At 34.5% G+C, this 27,938-nt stretch overlaps 1 protein-coding gene across 4 annotated transcripts in view; it reads left to right on the top strand.

Annotated features, from left to right (window-relative positions):
- UGGT2 (UDP-glucose glycoprotein glucosyltransferase 2) overlaps nt 1–27,938 on the top strand; it is a 105,557-nt gene that overhangs the window by 66,717 nt on the left and 10,902 nt on the right. For 3 of the 4 annotated variants that reach the window (XM_067293435.1, XM_067293454.1, XM_067293448.1), the window contains 8 exons: nt 6,461–6,540; nt 8,283–8,472; nt 9,308–9,466; nt 11,999–12,084; nt 19,863–19,947; nt 21,720–21,805; nt 26,211–26,309; nt 27,653–27,737. In XM_067293435.1, the coding sequence (XP_067149536.1) occupies nt 6,461–6,540; nt 8,283–8,472; nt 9,308–9,466; nt 11,999–12,084; nt 19,863–19,947; nt 21,720–21,805; nt 26,211–26,309; nt 27,653–27,737 (870 nt within the window). The remainder of the gene's footprint in view (nt 1–6,460; nt 6,541–8,282; nt 8,473–9,307; nt 9,467–11,998; nt 12,085–19,862; nt 19,948–21,719; nt 21,806–26,210; nt 26,310–27,652; nt 27,738–27,938) is intronic. The other variant, XM_067293441.1, reaches the window with a different exon arrangement.

Here is a 27,938-nt window from a genome sequence, read left to right as displayed (position 1 = left end):
ATATTTGTAGTTTAGTTTGTATTAAACTTATTTTCTTGTTTTGATATACAGTGTAGTCTAGCATTTATGGGGCAAACAGAATTTAGATACTTTTTAAATATGTATTTGATGATTTAAATTTATATTAAAAAGTTGGGGATGATTTAATCCGTCCTTGTAAGCACCATATTTGCAAGTAAAATTTAGATGTCCTGTGAACCAGTCCTCTTACAAGTAAGTGCATAAATGTTCTTTATAGTCAATAGAAGGAAAGGGGGAGAATGTCTGCCTAACTTACAGGGAAAGGGTCTTCCATCTCAGAATCTTTAGAGGCATATGCTTCTTTCCATTAAACAAAAGCACCTGAATTTTCCAAAGTACCTAAATGAGGTGGACTAAATCTGGCCCATAACACCGTCACAAGAAGATTGGACTATAAACCTTTCAGCTCGTGGAAGGGTATTTCTCAGTTGATTAATGGTACCAAGAATATCTAAAAATCTTTCACTGTATATAGCTATTGATCATCTAAAGAGAGACTGTCCTAGAATCACAGCTGCTAAAATGATTTCCTTTCTTCACTAGCTGCGAAATACCATTCTACCTCAAGTTCCTTTATAGTTTCTCATAAAAATGTAAATTTTGTCTTCTCTTTACGGTCTGTTAGAATTTTGAAGTCTGTATCTTGATTCTTACTGCATCCTGTTTTATCTTTTTTTCACAATAATTATGAAAGTTTCATAAAAACTTCCATTTTCATACCCTTTTCTATTCTTTGTATGGAATGTTCAGGCATCCAATTGCTCTTCATACATAAAGACTTCTTTAAGCTAAGCAATACACTTAAAATTTTCATGAAAATTTCTGCTATTGCAATGCTTACTTTTGTTCTGAGATTCTGAAATATTAGCTTTTCTCCAGAACCAAATCTCCCATTTCACCATTCTCAGTTGAAAGGAAAGTTTGATTTTACCAAATGAAAATCTTTTGATTGTGGAACCTGAGAAGTTTCTCCATTCAGCCAAAAGTTTGTGTTATGATAAGTTGCCTCAAGGTCCCTTTAGCTCAGCTCAGAAGTCTCCATTCTCCCTAGAGCAGGTTCTCCGATGAGCAATACACATGTCTAGGCAAATGACTCCCATGATGTACTAAGTTTATTTATCAAACAGGGATGCTTCATGGTTCATGGGAGCTATAGCCTTATTCAGGAAGCCACCCCTGAAGACATAATAATGAAATTCTATTGAAACTAAACAAATCAGAAATATTTTAATGCAGACAAAGCTCTTTTCAAATTAATTTTGTTTCTTTTTCCTAATCAAATTAAATTAACCTGCACATTTAGAAAATTCTGATTATCTGAAGAGCAACCTCTGTCAGGCATACAGACCTTCTAGAAGAATTTTAAACAAAATATGCAGACATACACCAGAACTGAAAGTTCCTAAATGGATGCCTCTTGGATTGTCTTGCCATATGTATAGGTGACTTAAATACTGAAAACTTTAAAGGCTGGGGTATATTTATATTTAAAGGATCTTTTTTGAACAACATAACCGTAGCAGTGCCCAATATATTATGATGGTAACTATTCATGATGCAAAGTTTGTGTAGTGACTACAACAGCAAAGAACATGATTGGTGCCCCAGTCCATGCTGAATGTGCCCACATTATGATTTTTTTTGCCCTGGTGAAAACATGCTATCATATTATCTTGTGTCATTTAATAGTCACTTCAAAGAAGTTTTTTCATAATATTTTTGAAATAAAAACAAACATCTATTCATATTAAACACAATTGAAATTGAGAAGGAGTAAATGGCACTAGTTAACCTACATGCTAACTTTACTGCCTAGTTTGAGGAGGCGGCAGTTTGAGGCTTAGGGGAGATATGAGTGAGACCGTGAATGTGTTAGAACAAAGCCAAGGCTTTTATCCGTTTTTAAGAAATGATAGTAGATTTTATCCTAAAAACTGCTCTATATCCTTGCTAAGGAGAGGCTGGTAATACTTTTCATATAGCCCTTGTTTTTGCATTTTTCAAAAACTTTTGTCCCAGAGCTCAGTGTTGAATATTTCCAGACAAGACAACAGTCACTGTCTACAGCAGATCCTGAGAAACTAACCTTAGCTTGACCAGGATTTGACCACATTAGCCATCAGCAGAATACATGGAACAGCTAATAGGTCCTAAAGTTACAAATGTGGTCCCTAAGGTAATGTGAAAATAGGAGAACTTGCTTCTTCTAAAGATGAGGACAAAGTGGAAGAGTTGTTTTGCTCATGATTCACCAAAAACATATGAAAAAATATTATTCACAGTACCATTGAACAAACTACCTCCCCTCAGACTTCAGTCAGTGGATTTCCTAGCCTAACTTCTCTGCTCCAGCAATATAAACTGTTGGGACCATCCTGCTCTTTTTTATCTTGTTCCAGCAGCTAGCTATTTAAGTCAAAGAGCTCAAAAATGTTAAGAGAAAAATCAAACTTTTTCTTTCTTTCTATCAGTTATCTTTTGCCTTTTTCCTTTGTTCTTTCTGTTTTCAGGGGAGAAACCTCTCCTTATTCTGTTCATAAAGTAAGGAGGAACCTCTGAAGGAGCCCTTTCTGATAATCTAGTCTGATTTCCAATATAACACAGGTCACAGAACATCTTTCTATCAGTATGCATTTGAAGTAGAAATAATTTTTTAAATCTAATCCTAATTTAGATATTGCCAGTGGTTGAGTATGCATCACAGTTCTTACTGAGCTTTTTCCAGCAGTTAATTAACTTCACTGTTAAACCCAGACTTTAAATTGCAAATTTTTTTTTTTAGCTCCATGCTGCAGGCATTCATCTTCTCATCATTTTGTCAGTTATATTGAGGATTCTATTATAAAAGTTTGTTTTCAGTGTATATGCTTCGTATTATGGTGTTGTTCACAGTGTTCTCAGTGACTGGTTGAATTACCATGGTTTAGTGAGTTAATGCTTTTCGGATAAGGTATGGTAACTGACAGTATGCATTTTGCCAAGTCATTGCACATGCAAGCTGAAACTTGGGTTTAAATCACTTTCATGCCATGTAAACTGAAGTAATTCAGTCATTTATAATAGTATGAAATACTGTCTGAACAAACCTCCCAGTCTCCCCTGAACATTTTCTTGGTTAAAGTAAGCAAACTGAGCTCTTGGAATACCTTGCTGTAAAAAATGCCTTCCAATCTTGTAACCATTTTCATGTGTTATCTTTGAATACTCTCTGGCTTTTGATATCCTCATAAGGTCTAAATAACAGAACTGAATGCAGTATTCCAGAAGTAGTTGTGCTGCCACACAGAAGTAATACGTTGTCTTAGTCCTGTTAGAGAGTCCCTATTTAAATTCCTATGAAATTTTAATTAAGAATGACATTATTCTTTTGGCTACAATACTGTACTAAATTTCATGATCAGCTAATATCTAGCATGATAACTTAATCCTTTTCAAGGTCACTTCTTCCCAGAAGAAGACCTGTCTAGTACATGGATGTGTGACTTTTCATTTGGCCATGATTAAATGCATAAGGGTTGGTTGTGCAAGGTAATATTGTGTACCAAGTTGTTTGAAATGTACGTGCTGCCTTATTCATTATTTATCATTTATGGTAATCTTTTTGCCATTTTAAGATTGTATATTTTCTCCATTAAAAAAAATCTCCGAGATGATAACTATAAAACTGTCCTTTAGGATCCTTCTGAAAGCAGAGCCCTTCGATAATTATTTTAATGTATACAGCTACATTTTAAGAATTGTTGAAAAAAACATCTTTTCATCTACTCATTGAGGGTTGTGTTTCTATCTTCCACCATCTTCTAAACTTCTATTAGCTGTTTTTTTAGCATCTACCAAGGTTATTTTTGGCTTAAAAAGTGTTTTATTCCCATCTCTAGCATCTCCAGACTTCATTTGTCTTTTTCTCAAAACTGGTATATAAATATTTATTGAACATATTGGCCTTTCATCCTTTTTATTGATACTTCCATCAAATAATAAATACCATTTTCTTAGATGCTTTTTGTTTACAACTTACTTTAAAAAATTTTTATCCTGTTTTGTACTATCTGTATATTTTGCTTTCCTTACCAGTTTCCTACAGTTTCTACCTTTGCTAATACCAGGTTTTCTCTTTTTCATTTATGATTTTCTTATTTTTTACAGTTGCCTCACTTCCCTTCTAAATCACAATTTTTCTTGGTTTTGGATTTTTTTAAACCAGTGCTTACTTCTTTCTCGGTGATTGGACATCATTGGTTTGAGCATCTGATAAAGCAATTTTGTGCAGTTTCTAATGTTTATTCATGTTTCTGATTAAACTCTCTCCCTTGTGATTTAGCTTTTTCCAGGTGTGTTAAATTGTCCCTTTTAGATCACCAAGCATACATAAATTATTGATTTGGTCTTCATTCTGCATACAACAAACAATATCATTCCAGATTGCTGAAGTACCACTAACATTGTTATTACTCATGGGAACAGAAGCTAAAGTCTAATATAGGTTTCCATCATTTTGGATGTAACATTTTTATTTGGGAAATTATCTTTAATGTTAAAAATTCAGAGTATGCTTTAGTAGATGAAACGTAGCACTTCTTACAAATGCTTTTTATTCTGAATGGTAGATGATTCAAGAGTTGCTCACTTTGCCTTCTATTTTGATTTTGGTGGTCTGTAGCCAACCCTAAGTAATACTTTCCCTCTTTATGCTTTATTTATTAGGATATTAATCAAGAAACATTAAAATTCCTTTATTTCTGGAAATAAGGAAACTTAAAATGCTACTTACTCCTCCCAGTTTTGTCCACATGCTCTTGTTTTGCATCATTTGTTGTATTTTATCAGTCCAAATATTCACACAACCCAGCAGGTTTCAGAAATGCCAGCTAGTTTGCCTTTAGGCTTAAAACTTCTATTTTCCTCTTGCTCATGGCCCCCACAAAATTTCTTCTTACTATTTGCTCCTTAATTTTTTTTTTAATATTATGAACTACTAGTTTTGGGATATGAATGTATGGATGGAATATGCATATATAGCTATGCCTTTAAAAAGTGTAGATCAGACAACAATTATAATAATTCCTAAACTTTATTCTGCCTTCAAATTGTTCCTCAAGCTTCCTCTGTCTAGGAAAAGATTTACTTGTAACTTTTACGCTGTAAGCTACAGGTATTGTATAATGAAATTAATTCTGAAAAATTAAATTAATTCTAAATTAATATGTTAATCTCATAAGCTTTTTGAGGATATGAAAAAGTATTGATTAACAGTGCTGCTTAGGTGGGTTTAGGAGGTCCTCATTTCTTTTTCTTCACTTGTTCTCATCCTTATGTCACTCCCTAGTCTTTTTTTTTTCTCAATAGTTTTTCAGTAATAGTATTTCAGAGTCACAAAGGATGAGAATGAGAAGCTAGGAGCAGAACAGATCCCTTGGACTATGTAAAGTTGTTGCACTATAGTAAAGAATACGTGTAACCATAGGTTGAACCGGAGAAAGAAAAATGCTGGTTATCTTAACAGAGAGATTTAAAGAAGATCATTGTCTTGTTTCATTCCTAGTTTACTTACCGTTATGTAATTTTAGCCTTAGTGATAGCAGTTTTTTATTTATCTTTATTATCATATTTATTTTTCTAATAATAACCACAAAGGTAGACAAACCTGCGTTATGCTTTCAAATAAGCAATTTGGGTCAGAAACCTCAGAAATGAAGATAACTTGGTAAAGGTATTTAGGAGCACTTCAAATAAATTAATGATTTTGTTAATTTTAAACAAGTTAGATTGCTCACAAAAGTAAGAACAAAATGCTATCCTAACACTATGGTTCCTATATAACAGCATCCAAAAAAATAGTATTTTAGAAATTAATAGGAACAGATCAGGAAACTGAGAAAAAGTAGACATATTTTAACTTTTTGAAACATTTTGAAAGTTTAACTCATCATTAATCCATTGCTGACATTATTAAAATAATTCTCTGAACTTTCCTGTATTCAACAGTTTACTATATACAACAATTTAGGAAGAGTGAAAGTCATTGTTTTAAGTTCAGTTATTGAATAAAAAGCATGTGCTGTACTTATAAACTTTAAAGTGCTTTAAAAGCTAGAAAATAATATAAGAAAGAGGTAGTAATATAATAATTTACTCATGCATTGGAAGATGGGGATAGCTGCTCTTTAAAATACTGTATCAGTAGTGAAAAACATTAACATTTTGAATATCAAGAATATTATGTGCTAAATCACACAGTTTTAGAAAAGGTCAAATCTTTATTTGAAATAACTGACAACATCCCTTAATACGCAGATATATGTAGGACTTTAAAATGTTTAAAATATCTACTGAAGCTGAGAAATGACAAAAAGATACATCACCATATAATAACTTTGGCTTGTTTTTAAAGTTGGATAATTACCAAGAACCATTTTTTACATGGAATGTTTTTCTGTAGGTCCTCAAAGACATTATCAATATGAAGCTCAGGTTGTTTCTGAACTGCAGATCTAATCTGTCAGAAGTGCCACTGAAGAGGTAAGTAGTTTAGAGCTGCTCTTACAAGTATGCCATCTCACTTGGTTTAGAAAAAGCCTTAACAGTATATATTCCCTTAAAAATAAACACTGGTTTATATTTCTGGTTTATTTGTTGTACTAGTTATTTTCTTTAAATATATGTTGAAGATTACAGAAGCAGTTTGAACTTATCTAGAGAAAAAGACATTCTAATTTAGGTGCATAATTAAAGTACTGTCTCACTAAGATGCTAAGCGTTGTATCACAGGAAACTGATCTAGTCCATCAAATACATCTCACCTAAAAATTTCTTGTACAAATGAATGGAGAGTCTCTCATGCCTGTGAAAACTTTCAGAGGAAGATTGTCTGCCTAACTTAGTCACTTCTTACAATCCACTCACTCTGTAATGAATTTCACAGATCCAGTCCACTTAATTTAGAGATGAAATTCATCTCACTAAATGTACAGTCTATGTTTGAGATGTTACCGTAAGATCTCATTATAGTTCATTAAGAATATTGTACCCTAAAAATTGTGCCTTAAATTAAAGTTTCTTTAACTGGCTATAAAGACCGGGGTTGACTTATTTAGTTATAGACATTTATGCTTAAGTGAACTCCCCAGAGAGGTTTCCTTTCCTTCTAAGAAGAATGTTAGGCACTGCCAGCCCTTTGGTAGCTATTTTACCTATCCTTTTTATGAGAGAGAGCCTACCCTTTAGCCAGTAGACTAGAGAATAAACCACTTGCCCACAAAACACAAGGCCTTAGTTTCTACTCAGTTGGACGGGAGCTGAACCTCATATATTGCAAGGCAGTGTCATCATCATCAGTCTTTTGAGTATCCTGTGTGAATGTTCTCATGATCACTTTTAAAGCTAGCTACATTGCAGGTTTTAATGCCTGGTTCTTTCCATGGGCTTGGGAAATGTGAAAGGAAGAAATATTCTGGTCCCTGCCCTGAGGATAGTTTGGATTTTTCTTACAGCAGTGTTTGCATATAAAATACATCCATATGCACCCTAGTTCAAATTCTTAGTGGGAAAATTTTCTTCGTCCTGGTGATGGGTGCTGACTCTTTCTTACCTTTTTACTTTTTTTTTTTTTTAGCAATTAAATGTTATTTTTTCTATATGAAGTACTCATTAATTGTTGCTTTCAGTCTCTCCATCTTCAGTGCTCTTCCTTCTCTGTTGCAATTCTTCTTATTTTGTTAAATATCGGTAGAGGAAGGAAGGAAATCATCATTATTTTGTTGCTCCAGGGATCTTTTCCCTGTGGAATAGGGGAAGATTTGGTTAGAAAGAGAGAGACTGCTCCTTTTTTCTGCTCTCTTGTTTTGCTGCAGCTAGTGTCAGGAACTGTGTTCCCAAGGACACTTCTTTTAGCAGATTGCTGCTTCTGCTTAGTCTAGTGACAGATTCTTAGAAGCCAAGACTGTCCACATTCAAGATGTTTAGATGCCCCTCTTGGGCATTTACCTTCCCAGCCGTTGAGAATGCAAGTGGGAGACCTGTGCTTTCCCGGACAAAATCATCAAAAGTGAATTGTTCTTCTGTGTTCATCTACCAACTCATTTGAGGTGGTATAGGTATGATTTGACCATATTTCTCAAGAACAGGAAACTACCATGCCTGCAAACATCATTAATTTGTTGATTGTTCAATGTAATCAAAAATACTTTTGAAAGACTTTTTACTTGGAACTCAGCCTTCATACTTTAATAAATGTATTTTTTGAACACTTCTATTTTCAACAGCTTCTATCGGTTTGTTCTGGAACCAGAATTAACTTACGGAATCAACAAACACCTTCCTTCTGAACCTCTGGCAAAATTCCTAGAGTTGCCAGAATCACCCCTTTTGACTCTAAACATGATCACTCCTGAAAGCTGGTTGGTTGAAGCAGTGAACAGTTCCTGTGATCTTGATAACATTCACTTGCAGGACGTAAGTGACAGTTTGTAAACATTATAAAACTTATGTTGGATCTTTTAGATCAAGAGGGGAAAGGAAATCTTTGGGGATTTTTGTCTCTGTTTTTCAGAAATACTTACTATGGTAATTGATTATTTGATCAGTCTGTTTCTAATTTCATCATCTTTCTTCGTATTTTCTCTTCTAAAAATAAGTCTCAGAGGAAAGCAATGAAATAATAAACATCAGAAAGCAGAATAGAAGTAACAGCAACTTATCTGCTATGTTGAGCTTTATAATGTTTATGAAAGTATTCATTTTTTGAGCAATTAAACAAGGGGTACTGTGTGTTCTCTATTTCCTTTTAATTTTTAATATTTTAATTTTTGGTAGTAATAGTGTTGATATAGGTGTATTTCCAAATAAATCTGAATATATTGCTGTTTTTTAATTCAAATTAAAATACATTTGACCCTTTTTTAGTTCAGGAATTGTTCTACTATATTTTTAATTCCTCAGCTTCAAAGTCACTAAATTTGTTCCAGTCACTAGACTTATGCAAAATACTGAAAGTGTTTAATCCACTAAAACTATGCCTTTAAGCAGTGTATTGTAAAATCAAAGGTTGAGAGTCTCAGTTTTCTTTCATAGTCAATGTAGAGAGAGAGGTGCTTCTACAGAGTGGTTGGTCCTCTCTATCTTGGATACCAATTGTAAACTGAGTGAATTTCCCTCTGGAAGGGCTTTTCTCTTTTTGGCAGTTAAAGTTAGTTGAGGTAAATTCTACTCAAGATGTCTGTTGTTGTAATATGTTGCTTTTTCACTTAGTTAAAATACATATTTTAGTGACTAAATGTTCCTTCTACAGATAAAAGGGACTGTTACAGCAGAATATGAACTAGAATATATATTGCTTGAAGGACATTGCTTTGATATGACAACTGGACAACCTCCTCGAGGGTTACAGTTCACTTTGGGCACAAAGAATAATCCTGTCAGGGTTGATACTATTGTGATGGCCAATCTGGTAAGTATTAAGTACAGAAATAGTCATCCCAATTGCACACTCTTCATGAAAATTCTTTGAGATTCTTGTTCTTTAAATCCATTCCTCTAGGTTGCAAATTAGAAATGTTAAAAGTAACAATAGTTATTCCAGAATTGAGATCATCTACAAAAGAAAAAGTACATCTCTAATTTTCCCAGCTTATTTTCCTGTTTTGATCCAGGATAGGTTTGGATTTAGCCTAATTTTAGACTCATAACTGAAGTGCCTAAACTAGCAATCTAGTTGCCTTAAGCTGATGATAGCAAATAGATATCTTCAGATGGAGATTCCACCAACAAACATAAGGTATGAATTATATTCTGATTAAGGTAACCATTTTTGTCACATAAGGGTCCAGGCAAAGAAAGCGCCTATTTTGGATGCCTCAGTTAAGCGCTTAAAACATCAGTGGGACAAGTCCACACCTGAGAATTTCTCTGGTCATCCAAAATAATTGTTTTTGTTGTTAGTATCCTGCTAATTAGTAGGTGATATAGCACAGACAGTAAACTCATGTTTGTGTCTTGTTCAGAAACACATGGCCTATAAATATACTTTTCAAAAGCTCCATGCAAGAAAACCTGAGCATTTGTGCTAGGTGGCAGTGTGAGATCCTCCAGGTAACACTGAGGTGTGCTACATTTTTCTTCATCAAATAATCTGTATCTGCATTAGGTCTCATAAGAGTTATATATATGTTTCCTTTGTTTTTGTATGAAATTGGGTTTTGTATGAAATGTGTGTTTCTTAGAGCTATTGAAAACTTTGGTCTCTGTTCTTGCACAAGGTAAAAGATAGGAATCATAAGCAATGGGACAGCATGATCATATAATTTTGGGGGGAGAAGAGATTAAAAAATAGGATTCTGAGGTAAGAAGAAATTTCAGTGAAAAATGCATGTGCAGCCCAGTGAGTCAGCTTTTGAAAAAAAAAAAAAGCTTTAACACAACAGATCACTATGTGCCTAGTGAATTCTGTCATACTTACTGCATTTTAGCTATTGTATTTGTATTGTTTGACCAACCTATCACTGCACCTGCAAAGTTTGAAATGATAATGAATAGCTTAATAATTAGATTTACTTGGAGCAAGACATTCCTTGTTTTGAGATGATTTTCTATGCTGGTTGCAATTCTAGGCATTTTCCAGTGAATACAAATCTCTGACAGCACCAATTTTTGAAAGAGAAACTTTACTACTTACAATTACTTTGAAAATACTGTCTAGTTAGAACCTTCTTTCTGCCTTTAGCTCATGGTCTGGAATGTTTGATTCTGGATAGGAACTTAGACATTGAACCAATATTTTTTGCTTTTATGGATGCTGTGCATTAATTGAGATATATTCTCCAGTTCAGCCAACAATTCCCTCTTGAAAAGCATGACTACAGGAAAATATTGTATCTTGAAAATGCCAATTAATGCTGCCAAGTGGGATTTCTGTAATCTAATTTTAGACATATTTAAAGTTAGGAATCTAATTCAGGCTAATCATCAATGCTTCCTTTATACTTAATAGAAATCAGCAGACACATCCAGAAAGCAGTATTTTGAAAACACCACGCAGATTTATAATATATAATATCATTTTAATCATATTGTCATATCATTTAAAATAATAAAATAATCATATTGAATTTTTAATAATGAGGGCTATATAAGTCATCTGGATACTATGAGACTGAAAACAAGCATTTATAATGATTGCTTAAAATGCAAATAAAAACATTAGAAGAAAAATGATCTTTTCTTATGTAATTTAAATTCTTAGTCTGTTCTTTTTCTTTTTCTTTTTCTTTAAAAAATATTTTCCATTTTAGTACTTGGCTATTGTAGAGCAGAAGTTCTTGTTATTTCTGAAGTGAAAGGTTAATTTTGTATTGGCTAAGGTAATTTCATAGGGAAATATTGATTTTGACATGTAGGACCTGTTAGCCATCTGCCATTCTCTGTTCTTTGTGAAAATTGTATCATAAGGAATAACATATTTAACAAAATGTGAATCTTTGGCTTTTACATGAATACTGATTACTTTCTCAATACTAGAAGGTGTTCAACATGACGAAACTCTTAATGTTTCTTCATGTTCCATCCCTTGTTTTGTCTGGGATTCACATAGTGTAGCTGTGTGCAGTGATTCTAAATTGTGAAAGAGCTGTATTGACTAGGAAAGTTGTTCCAGACAAAAATTTTAATTTTCAAAGAAACTTTTCATCCTAGGATCTGTTTAATAGTTAATTTCTTTACTGCTTGCTTACTTGTTATTGTAGATGGAGATTTTGTATACATCTCAATTTCAGCTAGAAACAAATGGAGCACTAAGAGACATTAATATGGACATAAAGGAAAGATGATACTTGGCTGCATCACTTCCAAGGCTAGCATGGCATTAGGTTAATAAGTTTGGCTGCAGTATTGAATGTTGGATAATCGATGTTTGTGTTTGTACATGATGGATTTTGAAAAGCTAACAGAACTGCTTTCTTTTTTTTTTGTTTCTTTTTTTTCATAGGGATATTTTCAGCTGAAAGCAAATCCAGGTGCTTGGACACTGAGATTGCGTGAAGGAAGATCCAAAGAGATTTATCATGTTTTTTCGTAAGTAGTAATCTATCTTTAGAACACATACATATACCTTATAAATGAGTTGGTTGAAATGCACCATATTTTTAAAAATTCTGAAATTACTGAAGAAAAACAAACAAAAATAACATGCAACAGTAGAACAAGAGGCAAATGATCATTTAAAGTTGATAACAAATACCTTTATTTGCTGGAAGGGTAAGTGGGAGGAATTATAAAACCTAAAACTAACATTTAAAGTCTCCCTTTTCAGGAGGATTTTTGGTAAAGTAGAGCTCAATAGCTACAATTTTACTATATTTCTGCATAGCTAAGTGGCAAAATAAAGAAGTGTTCTGTATAATCCCTTTGGGGATGATCTAAAATTGCATGTGTAAATTGAGAGCCTGGAAATAAAACAGACTGTATGTGATAGGAGTCAGACTATATTCCTGATATTCTAAATACCATAACAAATTTTTATTTCTGCCTGGAATCACAAATTCTGAATTTCCAAGACCAGACTTGATTTATCTGTGCGATTTTACTGATGATTCTGGCCTGATACTGTTTTTAATCAGGTTCTGGTTCCGAACAGAGATAACTGTCTTTCATTTCAGACTAGTTGTTTTGTGAGGATGTTTTTGTAATATCTAGCACTTCTTCTGAAATCATCATTGAGGCAGTATATTTTGTTTAAAGCCTTGATCTTTTCAACATCCTTTTAATATTAGTTGCCTTTTTTGTTCTCTTCAGCAAATTCTCCATTCTAATTAGACATCTGTTCTATTTACACTATACTATGCTGTGTTTTAAAATTTGAAATCACTTTTGTTTCCATAATTGAAAAATAGCATAAAGCTGAAGCACTAAATATTCACTGGTTTATAGTTTTCAAAGTATTGTTTAAAGGCATGTTTTATTAAGAAGAAGGAACTAATCCACTCTACGTCTAGTTTTCTGTTTGAATTTACCTGACATAAATACAATTATTTCTCTGTAATAAATGTGGATGGATTTGTGTTCATAATATTATAAACCTCTTTCTTATTTTCCTTCAGATTTCTCATTGCTAAACTGAAAAGTCCTAACACAGTCTTTCCTCTTGCAGAGGCCGTCCCTATCTCTGATCATCATTGTTGCTCTTACCTGTGCCTTATCTCGTTCTGCCCTATCTTTTTGAGAGGAGTGACCAGGAGGAAAGACACATTCATGTTGTGGTTGCAGCATGCATTTACACAACAACATTGTTAAATTCCTGATTGGTTCTCAATTCATTTTCAAGTAAATACTAGCATCCTATCTTCCTTTTTCAATATTGCTAGACACTGAGCTGACATTCACAGAAAACTACAGAGATCTACAGTCTCCAAGATCTCTTTCCTGGGAAATAAGAGCTAATTAGGTCTACTTATTGTATAAGTATCATTAGGTTTCTTTTTTTCCACATGCATTAATTTGCATATGTTTCTACTACCAACTTCAAAGTAGTATCTGACTTCCTAGTTAGATCAGGTTACTCAGGACCTTGTCCAGACTAGTTTTGAGTATCTATAAGGATGGGAGATTCCACACCTTCTCTGGGCCACCTGTTTCAGTGTTTGCCACCTTCCTTGTGAAATTTTTTTCCTAATATCTGATCAGAATTTCTCTTTTTGCAGCTAGTGTCTATTACCTCTTCTGCTTTCACTGTGAACTTACAAGTTTAGTCTGATTCTGTCTTCTCTGTGACCTCCCCTTGGGTAGCTGAAGACAACCATAAGATACCATCTTAGTCTTTTCTTGTTAAGACTAAACAAACATGATTTTCTCAGCCTCTCCTTGTATATATTGTGCTTCAACTTAACTGTCTTGTTGGCCCTCTGCTGGGCTCCCTCCAGCATGTCAGTGTCTTTTTCATCCTGTCACACTTGCTCAACTTTCTGCCCACTGGAATGGACCGTTCTTGTACTTGGAGGAGGTTGTGCTTGAAGACCAACCAGCTCTCCTCAACCTCTTCACCCTTCAGGACAGTCTCCCAAGGGATCCTGCCAACCCTGGACAGGTCCCTGAGCAAGAGGAAAGCTACTCTCCTGAAATCCAAAGCTGTAATTCTATTTGCCTTTTTCACTTCTCTCAGGATGATAAGCTCCACCATCTCATGGTGAAGCCAAGGCTGCCACTGACCTTCTATCCCTTCTTCCTTATTTGTGAGTAGCAAGTCCAGCAGAAAGCCTCCCCTACTTTTTGTGTCATTCACCTGTGTCAAGAAACTGTTCTCTACGCACTTTGGTAGTCTTTGCTTGTGTCCTGCCATGTTGCCTTTCCATCAGATGTTGGGATCTGAAGTCCCTCCCAAGAGAACCAGGGCCTACGTTAGTAAAGCTGCTTCTGGTTTTGTAAAGGCTTCATTTACTTTCTTTTCCTGATCAGCCTGCTTAAGACACCCACAACAATGTTGCCTTGCTCTCTTTGATCCTTACCCATAAACTCTTAATGGGGTTGCTCCCTGTTCCATGGCAAAGCTCTATGAATTCAGCCCACTCCTTTGTGTTGGGCACAAACCCTCTTCCTTGACTTCTCTGTCTGTCCTTCCTAAGGCGCCTTCATCTGTCCATCAAAGCACTGCAGTCATGGGAGCTCTCCCACCATATGTCTCTGATCCTAATGAGATCATAGCTTTTTGGCTGTGAAACTTGTAATTCCTCATGTTTGTTTCCCATCCTGAGTGCATTCATGGACAGGCACCCGAGATGAGCCACCATTCATGCCACTTTCTCAGGGGAAGTGGGAGAGCCTCCTGTATCATGCTCTCCCTGGAGCACTCCCTTATTGCCCCCATACCTCTAATTCTTTTCAGTCTTTGGTGACCATTCCCTGACAAACCTGTGGACAAACATTTTAGGGTACAAGTGTTCTACAGGGTGCCCTACAGTTCTTGTTTCAGTGGGTGCATACAGGCCACATGCTGACTTCCAAAAAATGTGCACATTTACACTAGAGTGCACTGTAGTTTCCTTCCAGTCCTTGAGTCCTGTCACATCTTGATATGGAATCAAGACATGGTCAGAGTTGCTGTGGAAATACAACAGTGTGTGCTCTGTGAGATGAATTTTTATCTATCCAACTAGATTGTTTTCTACACGTTTCATTTACTGCTTTGTTCTTGGTGTTGAAACTCAACAATATCTCACTCCTCTTTGATATCTTATCTAGAAAATCTTGTAAGATCTGAAGAGGCATGTCTGCTATGGAAAAATAAGCAGTTGTTTGAAAACTCTGTCTATACTTGAATCCATTTTGATACGTTAATACGTAATATGCCTAAGGCACTCAGCTAGGTTAGACACTGGCAGAATCTCTTACCACATAGCTACACAGCTACCAGACTGCCCTGTCAGTTCAGAGCATGGTTAGCATTATCATGCAACCATCTGCACTAAATTCTGTAGAAATGTCTCTAGCATTTTTGTTGATTAATATTTTGATATTCCTGATATACCTAACGTGTAGATTCACCAATATGTCTGCCTGTAGCATTGCATACCTAACCCTCCAACAGTGTCTTGATCAGCTTGAGCAAGTACCATCAATTTCCCTCTCAGAATTTTTCAGCCCTGAGGGTGCCTCTGAAAGCAGTATTATTTATGAGTAGCATCCCTTTTGAACAGAAGCATTATATTCATTTCAACTCTAGGCATTTTCTTCAATCAATTCAGCGTGATTTTTAGTCATCTAAGAATCACTGTGGTTGCACCTTAATGTAGGGACTTAGAAGCACTTTTCAATTCCTTGGACTGATTCTGTACCCTGATTGTGTTTTGACTGCACCATCTCTCTTGAAAGAAACTCCTGTGTGTGGAAAGAAAAGTCATATTGTACTGCAGTTACTGGCATTTAGGTGCCACCTATGGGGCTTACAGAGCTGTAATTTCCATGGTCAGCTTCCACAAGGAACATATGCTAGCTGTCATTCCAAATATTCCTTAGCATCTTCTTTTTCTCATGTTTTATGTGACAGCATAGATCTGTAACTTATTATGGTTCCTCTTGAAGTTTTGGATCTGGTTCCTTCTAGAGAAACAACATTGTTTTATTTCAGTTTCCATTCAGTTTTTTTTTCTCCCTGTAATTCTGTGGGCTGAAACAGGTCTATTTCCTTATATGATATTTATTATTACTCAGATTTCAGGAACATACAGATTCATATGATGTTTAGTCACCAGCTACTGTTAAAAAACGAAAAAAAAAGATGAATGTTTGCTGTTTTGATTATTTAGTTAATGCATCAATTTCAGTGTTTCAGGAAGTAATGTTAATGGCATGTTAGGTTCATCCCATTTCCTTGCAGTTTTCAATTTATGTTTTTCCAGAAACCACTCACACTGTGTCGCAAAAGCAGAAAAAAATTGTCTTTATCTTAAGAAGTTCACTTAATCTCCACCAACTGTAGCTGTATCGTTTGTCTAGTTTAAGATTCAAATCTTAAAATATATTAAGTGATTTATAAAAGATATCATGGTGGAAAAAAATGCAGCATGCAAGCTATTGTTGAACAGAAAAATGAAATAAAATGGAACAAAACTGCTCTACTTTCTAGGTTTAATCAAAGGGAACTTAAAACATCTGCAGTTTTTTAAGACTACTGATTTTCTTTAAGAAGAAGTAATACCAATAAGCTTGAAATGAGCTCAGCTAAGTTATGTAAAATTAATACGGGATGAAGAATATAAACAATAATGTTTATTTCATTTGATTATTACAAACCACAGGTTTAGAATACAACAGCTAAACTATGTTTGGGAGTTGCTGTTAGTGATGTCAATGTTAGTAATATCAAAATGTCACCAGAACTCCAGCAACAATTTGACAGCATGAAATTTAGCCAAGAGGTATTGCAGGATATAAAGATATTCTCTATTCTTGTATACAAGTAATACCCTCTCATTCAGTTGTAAGATGGCCTGTTCTCTTTGAGGCACAGGCTTGTACATTGTCATAGGAGTTTTAGGGGTGAATAGGATTTTGAAGTTACAGCATGTATCACACCTCAAGGCATATTTTGCTTCTCTCATTTTAGCATCCAATATAGAGGTAATTTATTCGTTGTCTGTGTAAATAGACAGCTTTTGGAATAAGCATTTTTTTTCAAACACTACTTATAACAAAGATCATTAATTTGAAGCAGTTATACTTGTAGATGAATTTGTAATTAATAAATAACTCTGAATGCTAGCAATACTAAAATTGATATACTCTGCAGCAGTATTTTAGTCTGAGTGCTACATATTTGAGCTTTAACTTTGTAATGTTGGTAGGAGAACTTAGGTAAGTATCACAAAATCAAGACTTAGCAGAAAATTGTTTATAATAAGAACATATAAGTTCTTACTAAATATTTCATTTTGAAAAAGAAAGGTGGATATATTGTTATGCAGACTGTGTAACTGAAAGTTGTATTTTTTGTAATTTAGGCAAGGTGGGGGTTGTTGTTTTTTTATTATTATTATTATTATTATTTTAAAGGGTCTTCATTTATTGAACTTAAATGTTCTTTTCTCCATGAAGAAAATTAAAATGCATTTATATTAAAAGTATCTATGTGTTTTGAAACAGAGCAAAGTTTTGACCTAACTAGTCTGCTAGACATGTTTAGTTCTATACAACAATTATACAACAATGAAGTCAATATGCAAGATGTTTTGCAGAGACTTAAAAAGGAAGCTGTGCCTACCTTCAGTGAGTTTACAAACAAAGTAGTTATGCTAACAGCATCCAAGAGTGCTTTAGGTACCTCACTCATGGACAAAACACAGCATTCCTTACTGGACTTGTTAAGGGAGTTTGTAAATCATGATCCCAGTTCTTGCAAACACCAGCTGACATTCAGAACCTTACTCCCATAATCACTCATGTGAAATGTGTATCTGTACATGAATAAAATTACAACATCCAGAATATCATTCACACAAAGAAAAGGAGAAGAGGTCCTGTATAAGATTCAGCACACTGATTTAAGATTAGAGGACAGTATGTTGGACTCAATTTTCTTTCAGAAAGATACTTACCTAAAAGCAAGAAATATCTTAGTTTGTAAGTACCCATTGAGAATATAGTTGGTTTCACTAGAAATAAAGAGACAGACTTGGTCAAGAAAAGCTGTTACCGTAGTGTGATAGTGGGAAGTATACAAAGATGTGACTGGAGAAACAGACAAATTGGATCTTGAGACCAGGATTAACTATCCAGGGTAACTAATGGTAACTATCATTATCTTCATTACATTGTTCATATTAGGCTGGAAATTCATCACTCCGAGTGAAAACATCACACAGAGTGAAAACAGTTGGAGTTGAGTAAAGATGGAGTTGACAATGAGGGATCCAGTGAAGAGATTTAGGGAGGCAAAGTTAAATTAAATCATTAAATTATTAAACTATTAAATGATTAAATTATTAAATTTATGGCCAAACCAAATATTTTTAGAGAATATTGTAAAGACTTTGGAAGATTATATTCATCCTTAGAACTGCAGCACTAGCTAAAGAGTTCAGAACATGAAGATTTTGAGATAACTTAGTGAACAATAGAAAAAAATTGTGGAAAAACTGACAAAAAATTGAAAACACTCTTTAAAATTTTGACTGTGCCAGCTGCTTGCCTTGCAAAAAGCAGTTTGTGGTTGGCTCTGATGTTACCATCTATAGAGCTTGTTATCACATAGTTTATTTAAAGTAGAGATCTGTGCCCTTTTGTTTTTAGTACTGTATATCCCTGTGATAAAAAGACAGTTCTTGGCCCAGTGTTCATATATGTGATATTGTAAAAGTGTGAAAATATAACTAAGAGATTGGAGAGGTCAAGATAATGCTGAGCAGATTCTTTTGTGCAGGAATCAGCCATCTCCATGAAACTTAGAGACTGTAGGCACATTTTATAAAAAATAGTTGAATAGAAAATGTGTGTAAATGTATAAAATCCTGTCATTTTTAGGTAAGTACCATGAAACAGATTGAAGCAAAATTTGAATAGTTCTCTTTTCTAGACAAAAATAAGTCAAGACTAAGGGGTAGCAGATTACTTTCTGAAATCAGTATTTCATCCATTTAGTCTTAGCAAGTAAAAGCTAATACTGCAAAAAGAAAGAAAACGACTGAAGGGAAAGTATAGGGGCTTCTGAGATACAAAAACTATGGGATTTGAGAAGTATGTTATTACACTACATCAGAGAGAGATGGCAACATTTTTCATACTTCTTTCTCAGTGGGCTGCAGTACAGTTTGGAGATGCCTGAATGGCTTTAAACTGGCATTCAGTAAGACAAATGTGCATATGCTGCATTGCTGCAGCCATGTCAGTAGGGATACAGTTACCAAAGTCAACCAGTTGAAAGCCAATCTTAATATTTCAACACTGTGGTGCAGCTTGCCCCAGACTTTAAAGCAGTTTTATTTTAAAAGTAGATTTAGTGCAGTCATGCGGCAATTTCTAGGATATGTGTGGTTTTTGTATTTGAAAAATAATAGACAGTTTAATGTATTTTAGTATAATAAATACCTGCATAATATACAGCTTTAGATGTCTGGTTTTCTTGACTGGTTGATAAAATTTCCTGTAAAAATCCAAATTAAAAAGTGAGGGCTACAACTGTGAACAATGTCTAGTGATGAATAAAACTCAGAAAGGTTCTAAGGTTAAGATATAATTAGGTGCAAGTGAAGAAATTTTGTTTCAGTAAATATCAACAGTCCTAAACCTTATACTGTAATTAAGCACAAGTGATAATGCATGTGTTAATGAGGCAGTATGTTTGCATGGTGTTTTTCCCCTCACAGCCATGAAGGAACAGATTCTGTAGCTGACCTGGCAGATGTTATTGTGGTATTAAACAACTTCAGAAGCAAAATTATCAAAGTCCAAGTATGTAAAGAGATCCTTTCTGTCTGTTCTATTTTTTTATATCAAACATGAATAATGCTCACATGTCTTAGGCTATATTTAATTGGAAGATGCATACTGGAATATAATCTTTAGATTTTGTATAATTAAATAGAGAAGGGATGTGTGAATTAATGTAGTTAATTTAATCCACTTGGGCTACACTACTTGCATGGAAAATCATTAAATAGTTGTTAAAAAATATGTATAGGATTCATCTCATCTAGCTTAAGCTATATGTGTATCTGTCTAAGGTATGATGTGTAGTCTGAACTAGTTGCCTTAAGGTCCCTCTGCGGTCAGTGTAAGGAGGAAGACAGTCCAGAGGACTTTTCATCCAATCTCAATTATGTATTTAAAATAAGGGGGATGAACCCCCGTCTAGAGCCACCCAGTTGTCTCCAATGACTAGGGAGTGGAGGTGGGGGTGTTAAATGAATATTTTAGTCTAGATGCTAAAGTTTTTGGAAGCTAAAATTAGGAGTGTTAAATTCTACTCTAAGTTACCAAATTTATGTAAGTGAAATTCCGTTATTTTCATTCTTCATGATACATCAAAAATAGATAACGAAACATAAATTATTTTAAGGAGAAAGAACCTCACAGTATTACATGTCTTCTACTTTTTTTGTGAAGATTTGTTTTGTGTAGGTGCGCTTGGCACATTATATCTTAATTTTAGACCTTGAGAGGGAGAGAAAGCAATGTAAACATAAATACAAAGAGGAAATAAGAAAGCCACATATTTTTCCTGAGTCTCTTCCCCACTCCTGTAACTGAAAATTTCCAGGACCATGAGAAAATTTGTAACTCTCTGTGAGGGGTGCAGAGCCTGCCTCTAAACCACAGAGAAAAGGTAAAAGGGTACCATTTGGGTCAAAATAGGAAAATTATTTTAAGTGAAAGGTCATGCATGTTAAGCTAATAACTAGAATATATACATTATATCATGTCTGATTTAAATTCAGTTGAACTATAGAATCACTTCAGTCATATCTAGGATATGGCTTCAGAAGCATTAGCTAAAAAGGCACATGATTTAGTGTGAGTAGAAATCTGTATGTGTTAGCTTGACAGTATAAACAAATGAAAATAATATGGGTATAACTGAATATATTCAAACACTTAATTTGTCTATTTGAGTTTCAAAAATAATAATCTTTTAATCAAGGAGTATAGTCAGCCAACAAATTAATTTTGAGCCTTTATTAAGCATCTGTGTAAAACAGCAGAAATTGCATAAGTTATATGGGTTCAGTGACAGATTTGTCACTTTCTCCTTGTGAACAGGTTATGAGAATCACAATTTCCCTTCTTCCAAGTTCCTTGCATGATGCAACACCCTACTACCTTTCCTCTGTCAACTGATAGCGGATCACAAAATCATGAGTTAATCTTTCATCAAGGAGGAAAATGAGCCACAATTCAGCATAATTTTAGTTACTGTTTGCATAAATAAGTACAGAGGGCTTGAACATGCTGTTTTATTTCAGATAGGAATCCCCATTTAGTCTTTCATAATTGATTACTTTGCTTCTCTTTACAGTAAGTTCTGTACAAAATACTTTAAAAATATGAAGTAACATTTTTACAGTTTGTTTTAAGGCAGTTCTGTAATTATTTTACTGAAATAGGAATTGATAAGATATTAGTCCAGCTAACTAGTAAGTCCACCATAATTAGATATTACAATTGAAATAGTAATTATCAGCTAACTTTCCAAAGTATGTGTATTCATTTATTTTGATGACTAGGTACAGAAAAAATCTGATAAAATGAATGAAGATCTCCTTACTGATGGAGTAACAGAAGAAAAAGGAAATTGGGACTCAGTTACAAGGTAATGAATAATTTGCTTATACTTTAACCATTCCAGGAAGTGCTTATTATTATGCATAGCAAAAGTGTTCCTTAGTTGATAGTGATAAAAATATATAAAAAGGCTCAGTGTTACCCCAAGGGATTTATAATAGAAATAAATGTTGAAGAAAGACAAGCTATAATGTCTGGTATATCTCATTATTTATTTCTTTTTTGTCGCTCCCTTCCATTTCTAGTTCTTGTTCATTTTCTCTATCAACATTACTTTTATTTTGTTGTGGCAGGGAATCAATCTCGGTATGAAAATCTCAGCCAGTTATGTGGTACTCAGATATATCAAATTGAACATCTAAAAGCAGGCTATGATGCTGCTTGTCTGTTATTTGATATAATTCATGAAAGCTCAAGAAATGCTTTCATATTTGTCAGCCAAATACCTTTTACTTTAAAGTTTGCCTTCATTATAAAGTATTATAATAATAAACACATAAAGCATATTTAATACGTAATCATTTGGGGCTAATGACAATGCAATATTTAATGTGTGTTACACCATTGTAAACCTTTGTTTTTAGGTGCTCATAATGTTGCTCAGAATTCTGTTGTCTGTTCATGGTGTCTGGTTTGGGCTGATTTTTTTTTAATTGGAATTCAAATTTTATTCTGAAAATACAAATTCTTATGAAATTGTTGAATCATTTTTTAGAATGAGGTTATGGCAAAAAAGGATGTTTCATCTTTGTTTAAAAAAAAAAAGTCTGACTTTTTTTAATAGACTAGTACATCCATGCTGTGTCAGAACATAGGAGTGTTATATCATTTTCTGAGACATGTTAGATGTCCTTTCAAGAGTATTTCAGTCAGATGACCTTTGATCAGTATGTTTGAGAAACAATGGCCTAGATGCTTTCCTAACATTCCTTCCTTGTAACTCTTCAGAGACATTTTGCACAAGAAATATCTTAAAAAGATAATGTTCTCTAGTTGAAAGTGGGAGTGCTCCAACTACTGGCTGAATTCCAAATGACTTGCTGAGTCATTTGTTCTCAATATTTCTTAACACTGAAGAAAAATGAGTTTGGGTCTTTAATCCAGAATGCTGATAACATAATAAATTCAGCTGCTGTTTCAATGTGACAACTGTAATGCATTTTCAGGATCTTCAAGACTGTCTTTTGGCTCTTAATTTGCAAGACCTTGTTTCCACAGACAACTATGAAATTTATGTTCTTATGTTCCAAATCACTTATGTTATGAAGATACTACCCCAATACTGTCCAGTTCATAGGAAATAGTCCTGTGTGCTGATTCCAACACAGCGTTTGTTTCTGCAGTATGCTGTGAAACACTAAGCTGTCATGGCTGTCTATCTGTTATGGCAAAGAACTGAAAATAATGTGTTCTGTAACTGCCAATTGAGTGACTTGATTCATTGACAACTATATTCAGTGGCAATTCAGTGACTTGACTATATAAACAACTTAATCCAAGTAGTCATGGACCTCTTTGCCTCAGAAGAAAAGAGAAGCTGCAATACTAGTCATGGGGCAGATGTATCGGATCAGCCTCAGATCTAAGTAGCTTTGATCATTCAAGGTCTACCACAGAAGTAAACTCTGATTCCTCCATTGTTCAGAAGAAAAGAACATCTTTGGACTGTAAGTCAGCTAGTACAAAAGGGATAATTTCAGGAAAAGGTATTTAAGGAGAGTAGCTTTTTTGTCATTCCTTCTTTTCTCATACCATGAAGACTTTCTGGCCACAAGGGATTGCTGCAAGGCTCAAAAAAGATTTTCTTCCATTTTCAGTAGCCTTGACCCTGGTTGTGGGTCACAAAGACATCTAAAAACGATAAAGAAAAGGCATAGCAGGTCTACTTTATCTAGTAAACAGTTGACTCCCATTGATCCTCAACACAAACATATTTGTTGCTAGATCCAGGACTAGCTTCTGTTTCAGCTTATCTTCTCTCCTGACCAGACCCATCTTGTGTCTTGCATAAGTACCTGGACATTTTGTCTGAGTCCCTGTTGCTGATTTGTTGTTTACCTCCGTTTAACCACAGATGATTTTACTATTACAATATTGACCAGATTCAGAAAGCCTCCCAGAATGTCATACTGCAACTCTCAAAAATTCTAACTGAAGCCACAGGTCAGGGAAATGCACCCACATTTCTGCATAAAGGTGACCTCTCTCCCAAAATGATGTTGGTCAAAGGAACTTTTCCTCATCTTCAAGCTTCCCACTAATTGGCTGCAGTGAAAGAAGTAGAAGAAAAAAAAAGAAGTCATCAAAACCTTAGCTCCCTCCAAGTAGGTTACAAGGTCAGAGGTCTCATGATGTTTCAGGTCTAGCCTTATTTCACAGTGGGTTGTTTCATGAACATGTGTCCGGCTCAGCACTTGACTGGGCTGTTGAAGTTCCTCACCCAATAAGGGTCTGAGTTGATTTTTCCCATTCAAGGTTATAGCTCAGCATATCTATACGGAGCATGATTTGAGGTCTGTGGTTTGTCTGTCAGCTACTTCCTATCTAGGAACTTGTTAAATAAAGGCCCTTCCTCTCTGGTATCACAGAATGAAAAGTATATCCCGTTAGCACACTTCTCATTAGAGGAATGTTCATGTGTTCTTATGTGCAACATGTCGCAAATGCATACCACAGCACACAAGTCTGTTCGTAACTGAACTGACCCCCTGCAATTGACTGCTTTTCCCATGTCACCTTACTGGCATAATCAATATATTCAAGATCCCTGCATCAGAAACTGATTTTCTTTTTTCACATCTGTCTTTGTAATCACATGTGGTGACAGTAGCGTTATAAAGAATGGGACAGTGTTTCAGTCCTGCTATCACTAGGTGTAAGAAATGGGCCAAAAAAGGCAGAAAGAAAGAAGACAGGATGTTCAGGAATGTGAACTACAGCCTATTTTAGCCTGTGAGAACTCCATGTTGAGGAGATGTGTTCTCTGGAGATGTCACTCCGTACAGTCATTGCTGCTCCACTTATGTCCTTCTTTTGTGTTTGCCATAGTCCTCATCAGGTATGATTGTGCTGTCTCCTTTTGCTCTTCCTGAGTGAAAACTTGAGTTTCTCAAAACATTCGTTAGTGTCTTGACACCACTTACCACATTGCAGCCTTATGAGTCTCCAGCTTTGTATTATGAGTGATATGTATCCTTTAAATGCTTTGTAAATCTGAGACTTGTATTATGTGTTCCATGAAGCTTATGAGAGAGATTTATTTTTATACTTTTTAAAACATATCTAAACACATGAAAAAACATTTCCTGATAGTTGTAGTCTCAACTAAAAGGATCTGGAAAATTGAGGTCTCTGGCTGTGAAATGAATAGAAATGGCTCACTTAATCTAGGCTCGTCTTTGCCTCAAAAAAGGAGTACTGAAGGGAATCTCCAACAATATCAAACCATGCTGTAACCAATTTGGCTAAGGCAGCTTTTGCAGTTCAGAGATCTGTAAAACATCTCTCTGAGGGAAACTGCAGCTATCTTTCCCTTAGTTGTATGTGCTGGAAGGCACACGTGATTAAAGAACAAGTATTGGTAGACTCTGATATTTAAAAAGATTTCAGTCTTAGAGGCATAGAATATCTGAAGAAACAGAAAATCCCTTGATAACTTAACTTTGAAGATCTACAGTAACTATAGGGAGAGTAAATGGACAAATTCATGGAAGAATCCAGCAAGAATTATGAAAAAAACACTTCTTGCACAGGATATGCCTTTAACCACAGGCCACTGAATGTTGTGAGAGTATTCTCGGAAATACAACTATTGCTTGGCCTTGTCATCTGCTGTTGGCCACTATAGAGAACAAGGTACTGGTCACTAAATATGTGATTTTACCTGGCATGGCCATCTTTGTTATGTCCAGTCTGTATTTCAGAGTATGTTTTCACCCATCATCATTCAGATCAAATGCTACTTGAAACCCTGGTATAACTACATGGCCGTGCAGACATCCTCAGGAAAATGCTTTGGTTCTTGTGATAGGAAATACAAGTGGGTGAAGCTTGAAAAATAATGATTATTGATTTTAAAATAACTGGTTCCTCAAGATATTTTGGCTTTGTGTATTTCTGATTTCTACTTTGCTGAAATGCTGAGTTCTTGTCAATTTGGATTCTGTTTGATAGAAAAAATTGCAATTGTTCCATAATTTGTCCTGAATGACTGGGTACTGATGACATGCAAGGTGAGGTGTTGTTCCCAAAAGATTTTAGTATTATAGGCATGCGCAGTGGAAGAGGAATATAATTGTATTCAGTTACTGTAGGGTGTTTCTTTTGTATATTCTCTGACTTTTGATTCTTTACAAGCTGAACAGTAATGTCATAGTATATTGTTTCTACAGAATATATACTTTTATAATTTTTTTTTTGGGGGGGGGGTTCAGTTTTTCAGAAGAAATGCCAGTAGAAGAGATGGAAAAGAAAAGTGATATTCTTAACATTTTTTCAGTTGCTTCAGGCCATTTATATGAACGGTTTTTAAGGTAAGAAAAGGTAAAAGGGAAACAAGAATTTCATAGAGATACTGTAGATGTTCATCCTAAAGTTAAGCAATTTAAAAAAGCTAACTTTTTTAACCAAGCATAAAGAATAAATTGTTAAAACGTAGAAAAGTTGTAAACAGTGAGGACCAAATTCAGCTTTCTTTGAAGACAAAGTGATACAATGTATAGATGTTCAAAAATATCATTCTTTTCTGGAGAAAAAAAAATATTCCTCATGCCTTTCATGATTGCATGGGCTAGTTGTGAGCATAGAGGATGAAGTTCAGCCTCTTTATGAAGATGTAACACCACTGACTTCTTTAGAGTTCTATCTGCTTATGTTTTGTCCAAACTGTGAATACTACTATATGCATATATATGACCTTACCTATAGCTCAGTGGGTTATTCAGTAGGCAATGATTACTTTGAAGGAACTCTTACGGTGAAGTACAATTGTATCTCTGTTACTTTTCTGATTTCTTTATTTACGTACAGATGTCAGATTTAGTGATTTTCTTATCCTGAAATGGAATTTCACAACTCTTTCATGCATACTTATTTGGAAAGTAGTAATATGTATGTTTAATCATTATTTCTTAGTAGGTCTGACTGACTTTGAATATTCATCGTTCTTTTCCTTCAGGAGTCTTTGATAAGCAACCCACAACAACCTTCATAAGGGAAAAGACTTCTTTATTTTAATGGAGAAAAAAATTAATTTTAAAACATTCTCCATGCTTCTTTATTTCAAGGCTTATTATTCCTTGATTTTTAAGGCAGACTTAATCTGTTCATATGATTCATAAGGTGTTGCTTATCTGGTTACACCAGCAAATGCTACACTTCTGAAAAAATTGAACCCAACATAGTTATTTAACTTTTTCCACATACCCGGACTTTCTTAACATTTATCAAGGGTTTTCTCGGAAGTTTCTTAACTGGAACTATGTGTTCTCTTTCCCGCTGTTTTTCTTTTCAGCTACCTATTAATCTCAGCCAATATATTTCTAAAATAAATCATCTCAGTAGCCAAGTTAACATATGGTATTAATAGTTACTTTAATTCTGTCAGGCATCTGTCTTAGAAAAAAACTTGTTAGAGGATCCACTTTTAAAAGTGTTCCTTCTAATTTTGCTTAGTCGGTGTGGATCAAATAAATCTGACTCAAAGTGGTCTTGAACACATACTCTTTCTAAAGCATTTATTAAAACTAGACAGAAATTGCTGCTTGAACTGGGATAACACACATTATAATTAGAAAGTTTTAGCACCTTTTTAGGTATAGTTGAAATACAATGACATGTGTATTCATTTGTTTATTATAGACTTATGTTTTCACAGAATTATGATGCTTTCTGTTTTACGCCATACAAAAACACCAGTTAAATTTTGGTTTCTGAAAAACTATCTCTCCCCAACGTTCAAGGTACAAGAAATGTCTTCCTTTTATTAATTTTTCTTAATAATTCTCAATGGTTAAATAAAAATTATTACAGTTGAATAATTATGTAATTAAAATTAAATTTTCACAGTTGGAAATGATCTCTGAATGTATTAAATACTGAGAGCCACTTTTAAAACTCTCATGTGTAAGGTTCTTCTTTTCTGGAACCCAAAGCTGAGTGGT

The sequence above is a fragment of the Apteryx mantelli genome, chromosome 1, assembly GCF_036417845.1.
Source record: "Apteryx mantelli isolate bAptMan1 chromosome 1, bAptMan1.hap1, whole genome shotgun sequence".
NCBI lineage: Eukaryota > Metazoa > Chordata > Aves > Apterygiformes > Apterygidae > Apteryx > Apteryx mantelli.
This window is presented reverse-complemented; position numbering and strand designations above follow the sequence as displayed.